Raw genomic sequence first — 12,911 nt, 5'->3', positions numbered from 1 at the left:
CTGGAGTGTTGCGTTGTGCCCTTCTCCCTGAGTGCTACAGGCTTCGAAGCGCATCTCACTCTCATGGCTCTCCATCTGGTGATAGAGTCTTTCTCACAGGCTACAAGTGAAGACAGACACATCGGGGACGCAACTGTGCGCATCCTTATCCAATTCCAAGGTGCATATTGAAGATATTGGAAGAACTGTACACATTTACTTTTCGTCAGCCAACAAGACGAGTAGGCCTAACGAACAGCAGAAGCACTAGCCTATGTCAATCTACTATCCCCCATAGTACAAAAGTTGACCTATTCTATTCTGTGCAAGAAATAAATATTCCAAACATAGTCTGGGACAGTTGTGTCATGCGATAGATCCCAGATTAATACAACCACTAGCATCCAACCTTTTGGGGGGTAAATGTTGCTGACACAACAGATGTTTACCTTAAAATGTGAATAAACTATTAGGCTTTTTCTTCACATTACCAGCGCAGCAATGCGCACATAGCAGTACATTAAGCACGGAAGTTCCATTAGCAGGAAGTGACTGCAAATGCGATTATGCATGTAATGTTTTAATTATAAAGGTGCATTTTTATGGTGAAAATGATCTTCCCGAATTTGAAACTTAAAGTGCTTAATTTTTTGAAGTTATTTGGCCACTTTAGTTGTGATACAAACCTTATCAAAACCTATCGCCACATAGCACTCACTTCTGTCATCATGAAGTGATTTTAGAGGCTGTTTAAGGATCATATCATCTCTACCTTACCTGACACTCTTGACCCACTTCAATTTTCATACCGCCCCAATAGATCCACAGATGATGCAATCTCACTGCACACTGCCCTATCCCATATGGACAAGAGGAATACCTATGTAAGAATGCTGTTCATTGACTATTGCTCAGCCTTCAACACCATAGTATCCTCCAAACGCATCATTAAGCTTGGGGCCCTGGCTATGAACCCCGCCCTGTGCAACTGGGTCCTGGACTTCCTGATGGGCCGCCCCCAGGCGGTGAAGGTAGGAAACAACACCTCTACTTTGCTGATTCTCAACACAGGGGCCCCACAAGGGTGCGTGCTTATCCTCCTCCTGTACTGCCTGTTCACCCATGACTGCTTGGCCACGCATGCCTCCAACTCAATCATCAGGTTTGCAGACAACACAACAGTTGTAGGCCTGATTACCAACAATAATCAGACATCCTACAGGGGAGGAGGTGAGGGCGGAGTGGTGTCAGGAAAATAACCTCTCCCTCAACATCAACAAAACGAAGGAGCTGATCGTGGTCATCAGGAAAAAGCAGAGAGCGCACGCAGCTATCCACATCGACGGGACCGCAGTGGAGAAGGTGAAAAACGTAAAGTTCCTCAGCATACACATCACTGATGATCTGAAATGGTCCACCCACACAGACAGTGTTCTGAAAAAGGCGCAAGAGCGTCTCTTCAACATCAGGAAGCTGAAGAAATTTGTCTTGGCCCCTAAGACCCTCACAAACCTTTACAGATGCACAATTGAGAGCATCTTGTCTGGCTGCCCAATGCAACACAGGGGGGTACACTGCCTGCTCTCCAGGACACCTATAGCACCCGATGTCACAGGAAGTCCAAAAAGATCATCAAGGATATCAACCACCCGAGCCATGACCTGTTTACCCCGCTATCATCCAGAAGGTTAGGTCAGTACAGGTGCATCAAAGCTGGGAGAAGAGACTGACAAACAGCTTCCATCTTAAGGCCATCAGAATGTTAAGTAGCCATCACTAGCCGGCTACCACCTGGTTATTCAACCCTGCACCTTAGAGGCTGCTGCCCTATACACATTGCTGGTCAAAAGTCTGGACACACCCACTCATTCACCCACTCATTTTCATTGTAGAAAAATAGTGAAAGAACACATATGGAATCATGTAGTAACCAAAAAAGTTTGAAACAAATCAAAATATATTTTATATTTGAGATTCTTTAAAGTATCCACACTTTGCCTTGATGACAGCTTTGCGCAAGCTTGGCATTCTCTCAAACAGCTTCATGAGGTGGTCACCTGGAATGCATTTAAATTAACAGGTGTTCTTTGTTAAAAGTTCATTTGTGGAATTTCTTTCCCTTTCTATGTGTTTGAGCCAATTAGGTGTTGTGACAATGTAGGGGTGGTACATAGAAGATAGCACTATTTGGTAAAATAACAAGTCTATATTATGTCAAGAAAAGCAAAGACAAATGACAGTCCATCATTACTTTAAGACATGAAGGTCAGTCAATCCGGAAAATGTCAAGACCTTTGAAAGTTTCTTCAAGTGCAGTCGCAAAAAACATCAAGCCCTATGATGAAACTGGTTCTCATGAGGACCACCATAGGAAAGGAAGACCCGAGAGTTACCTCTGCTGCAGAGGATAAATTCATTCGAGTTAACTGCACCTCAGATTGTAGCCCAAATAAATGCTTCACTGAGTTCAAGTAACAGACACATCTCAACATCAACTGTTCAGAGGAGACTACATGACTCAGGCCTTCATGGTCGAATTGCTGCAAAGAAACCACTACTAAAGTACACCAATAAGATTAAGAGATGTGTTTGGGCCAAGAAACACACGCAATGGACATTAGACCGGTGGAAATCTGTCCTTTGGTCTGATGAGTCCAAATTTGAGAATTTTGGTTCCAACCGCCGTGTCTTTGTGAGAGTAGGTGAATGGATGACCTCCACGTCTGTTGTTCCCACTGTGAAGCATGGAGGGGGAGGTATGTTGGGTCATTGTCCTGTTGAAAAATAAATGATAGTCCCACTAAGCGCAAACCAGATGGGATGGCGAATTGCTGCAGAATGCTGCAGTAGCCATGTTGGTTAAGTGTACCTTGAATTCTAAATAAATCACTGACAGTGTCACCAGCAAAGCACCATCACACTTTCTCCTAAAAGCTTCACAGTGGGAACTGTGTAAGGGCTATTTGACCAAGAAGGAGAGTGATGGAGTGCTGCATCAGATGACCTGGCCTCCACAATCCCCCGACCTCAACCAAATTCAGATGGTTTGGGATGAGTCGGACCGCAGAGTGAAGGAAAAGCAGCCAACAAGTGCTCAGCATATATGGGAACTCCTTCAAGACGGTTGGAAAAGCATTCCAGGTGAAGCTGGTTGAGACAATGTCAAGAGTGTGCAAAGCTGTCATCAAGGCAAAGGTGGCTACTTTGAAGAATCTCAAGTATAAAATATATTTTGATTTGTTTAACACTTTTTTGGGTACAACATGATTCAATATGTGTTATTTCATAGTTTTGATGTCTTCACTATTACTTTACGATGTAGAAAATAGTAAAAATAAAGACCCTTGAATGAGTAGGTGTGCCCAAACTTTTGACTGGTACTGTACATAGAATCACTGGTCACTTTAATAATGGAACACTAGTCAATTTAATAGTGTTTACATACTGCTTTACTCATTTCATATTTATTTACTGTACTCAATTCTACTGTATTTAAGTCAATGCCAATCCGACATTGCTCATCCTAATATTTAACTATATTCTTTTACTTTAGATTTGTGTGTATTGTTATGAATTGTTAGATATTACTGCACTGTTCGAGCTAGGAACACAAGCCTTTCACTACACATGCAATAACATCTGCTAAATATGTGTATGTGACCAATAACATTTGATTTGATTTGAAAACATATAGGCCTATGGGTTAGGCTACATGAGGTGTGCGACTATGATTCGAAAAGGCGCAAAAAATAGTCTGTTTCTTATGCTGGGCATCATTCACAAGTGATAATATATCATTCACAAATTATAGGCTAATATTGTCCCCATCAGACTATTGTTGATTTAATCCTGTCTTTACCATATACTAAATAATAAATGTGTGAAATTTGTTTTGATTTAGAATGGACCATTATCATGCACCTGTCTCGAAACAGGGGCAGGGGAAAAAATGCATGTCATCTATGCACTTAAATAGTGAATGGAGAATGCTTTTCCCGTGGTTCATTTTCATGCCAACCAGGTAGGCTATACTCCTGTTGTAAAGGTACACAATGTGCTTAATATTAGAAAAGTTGAGAAATAAATATAGTAGGCCTAATCTATAGAAAGCTCATGGTCTCCTCCTCTTTTTAGTAGAGACCATCACTCTGTTTTCTCGGGCAATCGCATAGCCTATAGAAATGTTATACAACATGAGCTCATGGGCTCTAATGAAGTGTTTGATTAGATTTCGATTACATTTGCATTGATGTCAGAGTGATTAGAAGGACAATAGAGTGCTGAGTACCAGGCAGTTAGCACGTTTGGGAGACTACTAATGACCATCAGCAGCATCAGAACTTGGAGAAGCCTAATTACCGTGACTAAACAGTCACGTAGAATTTGACTGCCTTCATAACTTGTGACCTCCGGTGTGGCGGTAATACGGTTACCGCAACAGCCCTAGCTGTGAGTGAATAGAGGGACCTGTCTGTCCTAGCTGTGAATAGAGGGTCCTGTCTTTCCTAGCTGTGAATAGAGGTCGCTTTCTTTCCTAGCTGTGAATATACTGTAGGGCCCTGTCTGTCCTAGCTGTGAGTGAATAGAAGAGCCCATGTAAGAACGTTGAGCCCAGATCAGGACTGAAGTCCCATTAGAAGAATGGTGTCTCTCTCCTTGGGTGTAACCCAACACTCCGCAACCTTCCCCAGTGCACGTGCACACACATACATGCACACACAACGTGTGTGTGTGTGTGTGTGTGTGTGTGTGTGTGTGTACTTTTTTCACCCCTGATCGGGTAGGTGGGGCCGGCAGAGGTAGGCGGGGCCAGTAGAGCCCTCAGATTGAGTAATAGGTTAGGGTTAGGGGCCGTCAAAGCCCTCAGCTAAGGTAACAGGTAAGTGATTGTACAGGAAAGGGCCCTGATGCAATGCTCCTCAGTGGCTCCAAAGCCTCACATTGTGTGGGCCATCCATGGCAGCCTTGACTGATATTGATGTCAGGCTGACCATTGCCGCGTGTCACTGTGAATAGTTAAGGTGGATTAACCGAGCGGGATATGTCTACTGTACTTTAGCAGTGTTTACGATACCACTGTTTACTGTGCTGTACTGCACTGTATTACTGTTTAATGTGCTGTACCACTGTTTACTGTACTGTATTGCACTGTACTACTGTTTAATGTGCTGTACCACTGTTTACTGAACTGTACCATTGTTTACTCTACTGTGCTACTGTTTACTGTACTGTACTGTTCTACTGTTTACTGCACTGTTCTACTGTTTACTGTACTATAATGTACTGTACCACTGTTTACTGTACTGTACCATTGTTTACTGTACTGTACTATACTACTGTTTACTGAACTATAATGTACTGTAGACTGTTTACTGTACTGTACGATTGTTTACTGTACTGTACTACTGTTTACTGTACTATAATGTACTGTACCATTGTTTACTGTACTGTACTACTGTTTACTGTACTGTACCACTGTTTACTGTACTATCATGTACTGTACTACTGTTTACTGTACTGTACTACTGTTTACTGTACTGTACCACTGTTTACTGTACTGTACTGTACTGTTCTACTGTTTACTATACTGTACTACTGTTTACTGTACTGTACTGTTCTACTGTTTACTATACTGTACTACTGTTTACTGTACTGTACTGTTCTACTGTTTACTATACTGTACCTCTGTTTACTGTACTGTACTGTACTGTGTTGTATTGTATTGTATTGTATTTATTATGGATTCCCATTAGCTGCTGCCAAAGCAGCAGCTACTCTTCCTGGGATCCAGCAAAATTAAGGCCGTTTATACAATTTTAAAACATTACAATACATTCACAGATTTCACAACACACTATGTTCCCTCAGGCCCCTACTCCACCACTACCACATATCTACAGTACTAAATCCATGTGTATGTATAGTGAGTATGTTATCGTGTGTGTGTGTGTGTGTGTGTGTGTGTGTGTGTGTGTGTGTGTGTGTGTATGTGTCTGTGCCAATGTTTGTGAGGCTTCACAGTCCCCGCTGTTCCATAAGGTGTTTTTTATCTGTTTTTTAAATCAAATTTTACTGCTTGCGTCAGTTACTTGATGTGGAATAGAGTTCCATGTAGTCATGGCTCTATGTAGTACTGTGTACTCCCATAGTCTGTTCTGGACTTGGGGACTGTTAAGAAACCTCTTGTGGCATGTCTGTACCATGGTTTACTGTACTGTAATGTACTGCTGTTTACTGTACTGTAATGGACTGCTGTTTACTATACTGTACCACAGTTTATTGTACTGTACCACAGTTTACTGTACTATAATGTACTGTACTGTACCACTGTTTACTGTACTACTGTTTACTGTACTCTACCACTGTTTACTGTACTATATTGTACTGTACTGTACCACTGTACTGTACTGTACCACTGTTTACTGTACTGTAACACTGTTTACTGTACTATAATGTACTGTACTGTACCACTGTTTACTGTACTGTACCACTGTTTACTGTACTATAATGTACTGTACTGTACCACTGTTTACTGTACTTTACTGTACTTTACTACTGTTTACTGTACTACTGTACTGTACCGCCTTCATCTCATATTGATCTACTTTTCTTCCCCTGTCTCTCATCCCCTCTCTCCCTCTCTTCCTCTCACTCTGTCTCTTTCTCTCTGTGTTTTCCTGCTTGTGTGTGTGTGTGTGTTTGTGTGTGTGCATGTTCTCGTGTGTGTGTCTATCCATCTATCCTCTCCTAACAGTTTGAGGGCTGCAACAAGGCCTTTTCCCGCCTGGAGAACCTGAAGATACATCTACGGAGCCACACGGGGGAGAAGCCCTACCTGTGCCAGCACCCCGGCTGCCAGAAAGCTTTCAGCAACTCCAGCGACCGGGCCAAGCACCAGCGTACTCACCTAGACACGGTCAGCACACATGGAGACAGTCTCCACTGGTTCTACTCTCCTCTACTCCCACGGCCTCTCTGCTGTAGATCATAGATCATGTCTATTAGAAAGGGTTAGAGTCATGGTTCTATCCAGTCATGAACACTTACAGGTGCCCTAAAAGAAGTGGAATGGGGTGATGTTGATGTTTGAACTCTCTAAAAAATATATATTTTACCTTTATTTAACTAGGCAAGTCAGTTAAGAACAAATTCTTATTTACAATGATGGCCTACCAAAAGGCAAAAGGCCAGTTGTGGGGACGTGGGCTGGGATTAAAATATAAAATCCAGTAAAAAATGGGACAAAACACACTCATGACAAGAGACACCACAATACTACATAAAGAGAGACCTAAGACAACAACATAGCATGGCAGTAACACATGAAAACACAGCATAATAGCAACACAACATGACAACAACATGGTAGCAACACAACATAGCAGCAGCACAACATGGTAGCAGCACAAAACATGGTACAAACATTTTGGGCATAAACAACAGCACAAAGGGCAAGAGGTGATCTGGTTTGTTATAGAAGTGCCGAGCACCACATGTCCAACCCTGGTTAGAGTGTATGTTGAGGCATCCGTACAGTAGTATCAAACTTTTTGGTTTAGGATATTTGATGCTGCTACTCACATCATTGGAAGAATTGTACACATTAAAGCGTTGGTGCCTATTACCAAGCTTATTACCCGTTTCCATCTCTTGACAGTATCACAGTTCTACTTGCACATTCATCTTCTGCACATCTATATCTCCAGTGTTTAATTGCTATATTGCAATTATTTCGCAACTATGGCCTACTTATTGCCTTACCTTCCTTATCCTACCTCATTTGCACACACTGTATATATACTCTTTCTATTGTATTATTGACTGTATGTTTGTTTATTCCATGTGTAACTGTGTTGTTGTTTGTGTCGCACTGCTTTGCTTTATCTTGGCCAGGTCGCAGTTGTAAATGAGAACTTGTTCTCAACTAGCCCATCTGGTTAAATAAAGGTGAAATAAAAATACAAATGATTGAAACCTCAATCAGTGAGTTACACGCCATTCTCAATCACCCCACACTCCTTCCCTCCGGTGGCACGACAGGCTACGCATCATTTAAATATCCCTTGCATTATGCCGCGTTCAGAACAACTGGGAGCTTGGGGAAAAAAACGATTTGTTTTGAACGGTCATCCAACTCAGAATTCCTAGTTGGGAAATCAGGCCTCTTTCTAGAGCTCTGACTTTCCGACCTTAAGATCACTGACGTTATGATTTGACCTCGTTTTTTTCCCGAGTTCCCAGTTGTTCTGAACGCGGCATTAGTCTGACGCGAGTCACGGTAAGTCAAATAACCAGCCGTTAGTTTAGAGGGGAGTGTTCTGCCTCAGACTTGTCTCTCTGCTACAGAGGGGAAAGCAATGGCTGTGTATAAAGGAAAGGAACGCCTGAGTCAGCCACTACTCACTTGTCCTGTCTGTCACTCCTCCAACGTCTTACTGGATCAGAGTCCACAGGCCTCAGCCAGCCTTGAGCCACCCAGCCTCACTACCGTATGTATGTATACACACTGCCAATTACACAGCCATCCCAGAAGCTGATGGCCGCGCATTAGCGCCCTGCGGAGAGTCTAATTTCGCCGCCTGCCACCCTGCCAAACGCACTTTAGTGAAAAAATAATGTTAAACTGTAATGATATTTATACTAGACAGAAGTTTTCTTGTTTTTTTCTCTCTCGCTCTTTTCTCCACTTGTGGGTCTGTGTTGGGGCAGCGTTGCGTAGGAATAACAAACAGGACGGAGATTAGTGGTGCTGAGAGCGGCTTGGAATAACGTGTTATTTACCGAAAAAAGCGAGGTACGAACAGAGAGCTAATAAAGAGGCGTATCGCCTTTCACTTTAAAGGCTGCCTTATATTCCACTGTACAGAGAGAGAAAAAACAAGGGGAAAATCTCTATCAAGGGGCTACATGCAGTATTTTCTTTGCTAATATTGTGTGAAGATGAGAACATGTAATGACACTGCTGTAGTGATGTTGCTTTGGTGATCACGTTTAGTGCCCCTCACATATTTTGGTGCAGTTTGCACTTTAACTTTACTAGACCTTTATAAACCTTATAAAGAATGTCATCTTTGGAGCACTGAAATTATGCTTTATTTTTGGTTTCTTGTAGTAGGCTACTTCAAAAATGGAGAAAAACTGAACTCCTTCGAATTTTCTCTTCTCTTTCTTATTCCTTCTCTTGCCTTCAATTTCTTCAGTTACTCTGTGTATTCTCAGCTGAAAGGTAGGAGTCTATTTTTGCTTTCTTATTTCATCAGATTTCATTCCTGTTGTGTCTGCATTTTTGTTCTTGATTTTTTTTTCGTATTATTTTGCAAAATAATCAAATGCCTAATACATACATGTTCTTGTGGTTTTATATGAATCAATATAGCAATGTTAGGTTTCTTTGACTCGTGGTTGTGGGTTTCATTGCGCTGTTATTATAGAATAAATAGTTGCTTTGAATCATATACTTATCATGTACTTATCATATATTTGTCATGTTCTATAGAAACCGTACGCATGTCAGATCCCTGGCTGCACCAAACGCTACACAGACCCCAGCTCTCTACGCAAACACGTCAAGATCCACTCCGCCAAAGAGCAACATGTGCATAGAAAGGTAGGCCTTCCATTTATTGACCAACATATTTACAGTTGTGGCATACCTGTTGCAAAAAAGCCGGGAAGAGATTTTTGATGTGCCGATTCTATGGCACAGGGTTGAACTGATACAAAACTGATACATAAAACAACGCTGAATTCAAAACTTTGAGTTTTTAAATTTAAATTACTATAGAAGATTATTGCCAAAAAAATAGAATGTTATGAATATATGGGGGATACAACCATCACAGCTCTGCAGATTTTGCTGTGAAGAGACAGAATCATTAGATCACTTGTTTTGATAGACGGGAGGGGTTGAAGGTAGCTGAAATGTTGTTTTGATAGACGGGAGGGGTTGAAGGTAGCTGAAATGTTGTTTTGATAGATGGGAGGGGTTGAAGGTAGCTGAAATGTTGTTTTGATAGATGGGAGGGGTTGAAGGTTGCTGAAGGGTGGAATAAAATAAAAATAATAATAATAAAGAGATGACGAATGTACAATCACCATGTCCGTGTACCGTGTCTGTAAAAGGTATACTGTATACTATGTATTAGCTGGAAGTAGAAGCTTAAGTATTGTTGTCCATTAGTTTTATCCAATTACCGGATGAGGGTAGTGTTTTATATATATATATATATACACACACACAAAAAATATATATATATATAAATATATATGTGCTGGGGGTTATCAAAGGCCACTCTAAAATGTGCAGTTTTGTCACTCAACACAATGCCACAGATGCAATCGGCATGCTGACTGCAGGAATATCCACTATTATCTATTGCCAGATAATATAAAGTGAATTTCTCTACCAGAAGCTGCCTCCACTGTCACGACTTCCGCCGAAGTCGGTCCCTCTCCTTGTTCGGTCGGCGTTCGGCTGTCGACTTCACCGGTCTTCTAGCCATCGCCGCTCCACCTTTCATTTTCCATTTGTTTTGTCTTGGTTTTCCGCACACCTGGTTCACATTCCCTCATCTGACTAAATGTATATTACCCTCTGTTCCCCCCATGTCTGTGTGTGGAATTGTTTGTTTGTTACGTGTGGTTCGCATCAGGCTGGTTTGCGCCGGGAATGTGTTTGACCCGTATGTTCTGTTTATTGTACCATTTGTGTACTTTGGGCATTATCGCTGTTTTCCTTTGGCATCAACCAGTTGCGCACATTGTGACACCAACGTTGTTTTAGAGAATTTGGCAGTAAGTCTAACCGGACTCACAACCACAGACCACGTGTAACCACACCAGCCAAAGACCTCCACATCCAACTTCTTCACCGGCGGGATGATCTGAGACCAGCCACCCAGACAGCCGATGAAACTGTTGGTTTGAAGAATTTCTACACAAACTATCAGAAACCGTCTAAGGGAAGCTCATCTGCATTCTCCTCGTCCTCACCAGGGTCTTTACCTGACTGCAGTTCGGTGTCGTAACAGACTTCAGTGGGCAATTGCTCATCTTCAATGTCCACTGGCACGCTGGAGAAGTGTGCTCTTCACGGATGAATCATGGTGTCCCGGGTGGCGCAGTGGTTAAGGGCGCTGTACTGCAGCGCCAGCTGTGCCATCAGAGTCCCTGGGTTCGCGCCCAGGCTCTGTCGTAACCGGCCGCGACCGGGAGGTCGTCCGGGTTAGGGAGGGCTTGGTCGGTAGGGATCATCATGTCCTTGTCTCATCGCGCACCAGCGACTCCTGTGGCGGGCCGGGCGCAGTGCGCGCTAACCAAGGTTGCCAGGTACAGCCTCCGACACATTGGTGCGGCTGGCTTCCGGGTTGGATGCGCGCTGTGTTAAGAAGCAGTGCGGCTGGTTGGGTTGTGTATTGGAGGACGCATGACTTTCAACCTTCGTCTCTCCCGAGCCCGTATGGGAGTTGTAGCGATGAAACAAGATAGTAGCTACAACAACAATTGGAAATTGGGGAGAAAAAGGGGTAAAAAAAAAAAAAAAAGAATCATGGTGTCAACTGTACCGGGCAGATGGAGTGATCCTTGATACCTTGATTCATCCGTGAAGAGCACACTTCTCCAGCGTGCCAGTGGACATCGATGGCAATTTGAATGCACAGAGGTACCGTGACAAGATCCTGAGGCCCATTGTCGTGCCATTCATTCGCCGCCATCACCTTATGTTTCAGCATGATAATGCACAGCCTCATGTCGCAAGGATCTGTACACAATTCCTGGAAGCTTCCATGGCCAGACACTCATTGAGCAGGTTTGGGATGCTCTGGATTGACGTGTACAACAGCGTGGTCCAGTTCCTGCCAATATTAAGCAACTTCGCACAGCCATTGAAGAGGAGTGGGACAACATTCCACAGGCCATAATCAACAGCCTGAAGTAGATGTGTCACGCTGCGTGAACCAAATGGTGGTCCCACCAGATACTGACTGGTTTTCTGATCCATACCTTTTTTTTACGGTATTTGTGACCAACAGATGCATATCTGTATTCCCAGTCATGTAAAATCCATAGATTAGATCCATAGACTAATCAATTTATTTTAATTAATGGATTTCCTTAAATGATCTGTAACAAAAATCTTTGAAATTGTTGCATGTTGAGTTTATATTTTTGTGTTTAAATGTCCCCAGTAGGTGTAATCCCAGCCATGTATTTAGAGAGTAGGGACATTGAGGTTTCTCCATTGTGATGCATTTACATGACACTGCAATATTCTATGGCAGCCATGTTAGCGCCCCATTAACATTATATGGGGATTTAAATAATGCTATGTAACTGAAAATTCTACAACTTTCTAAATACATGGCTTGTGATGTAATCATCTCCAGTCCAGTACTTATTCTTCATCACAGTTGGATTAATTTAGTTTAGCCTTTGAAAACCTTTGAAATTCCTGGACAATAGATCAGGTTTGACCACATTGTGTTCATGGTCCACATCACATTCTTCTGCTGATAAATATGGGGAGAATGGAGAGAGAGAGAATAGTCTCATTGTTGTTTAAAGGGCCTGAATGTCGTCGGCCGGGCCTGAATGATGTGTTCCTTTGCTTAGCTGTAAAACGGAAACACATGTGAGGCTTATACCATTGTTGATATGCTGTAGCTAGAGCAGAATAGTGTCCAGATGCTGTGGACAAATGTCAAACAAACCTTCTCACTCCATCTCTGAGCAGAAAAAAATGAATTATGTCATGTTTTGAAAGGCAGAGGCCCAATTAGACTTGATGAATTGTTGCAAGGCGCTTGTAAGGAAGGGTATCCAATCACGACGTGTTCAAATGATAATTTAACTAATGATTGTCGAATTGATCAGTGATATGTAAAGACAGCAATCCATCTGCACTCGGATATCTAACAAATGTCTAATAAATA

At 42.4% G+C, this 12,911-nt stretch overlaps 1 protein-coding gene across 1 annotated transcript in view; it reads left to right on the top strand.

Moving 5' to 3' along the window:
* LOC110536036 (uncharacterized) overlaps positions 1-12,911 on the top strand; it is a 141,207-nt gene that overhangs the window by 90,721 nt on the left and 37,575 nt on the right. Inside the window, exons 5-6 of the mRNA XM_021621582.3 lie at positions 6,734-6,895; positions 9,476-9,586. Coding sequence (XP_021477257.3) covers positions 6,734-6,895; positions 9,476-9,586 — 273 coding nt within the window. The remainder of the gene's footprint in view (positions 1-6,733; positions 6,896-9,475; positions 9,587-12,911) is intronic.

This window comes from Oncorhynchus mykiss, chromosome 1 (genome assembly GCF_057628025.1).
Source record: "Oncorhynchus mykiss isolate SJ-2025 chromosome 1, ASM5762802v1, whole genome shotgun sequence".
In the NCBI taxonomy this organism is placed as follows: domain Eukaryota; kingdom Metazoa; phylum Chordata; class Actinopteri; order Salmoniformes; family Salmonidae; genus Oncorhynchus; species Oncorhynchus mykiss.
Note: the sequence above shows the minus strand (reverse complement) of the source record. Positions and strands in the feature narration are given on the sequence as shown.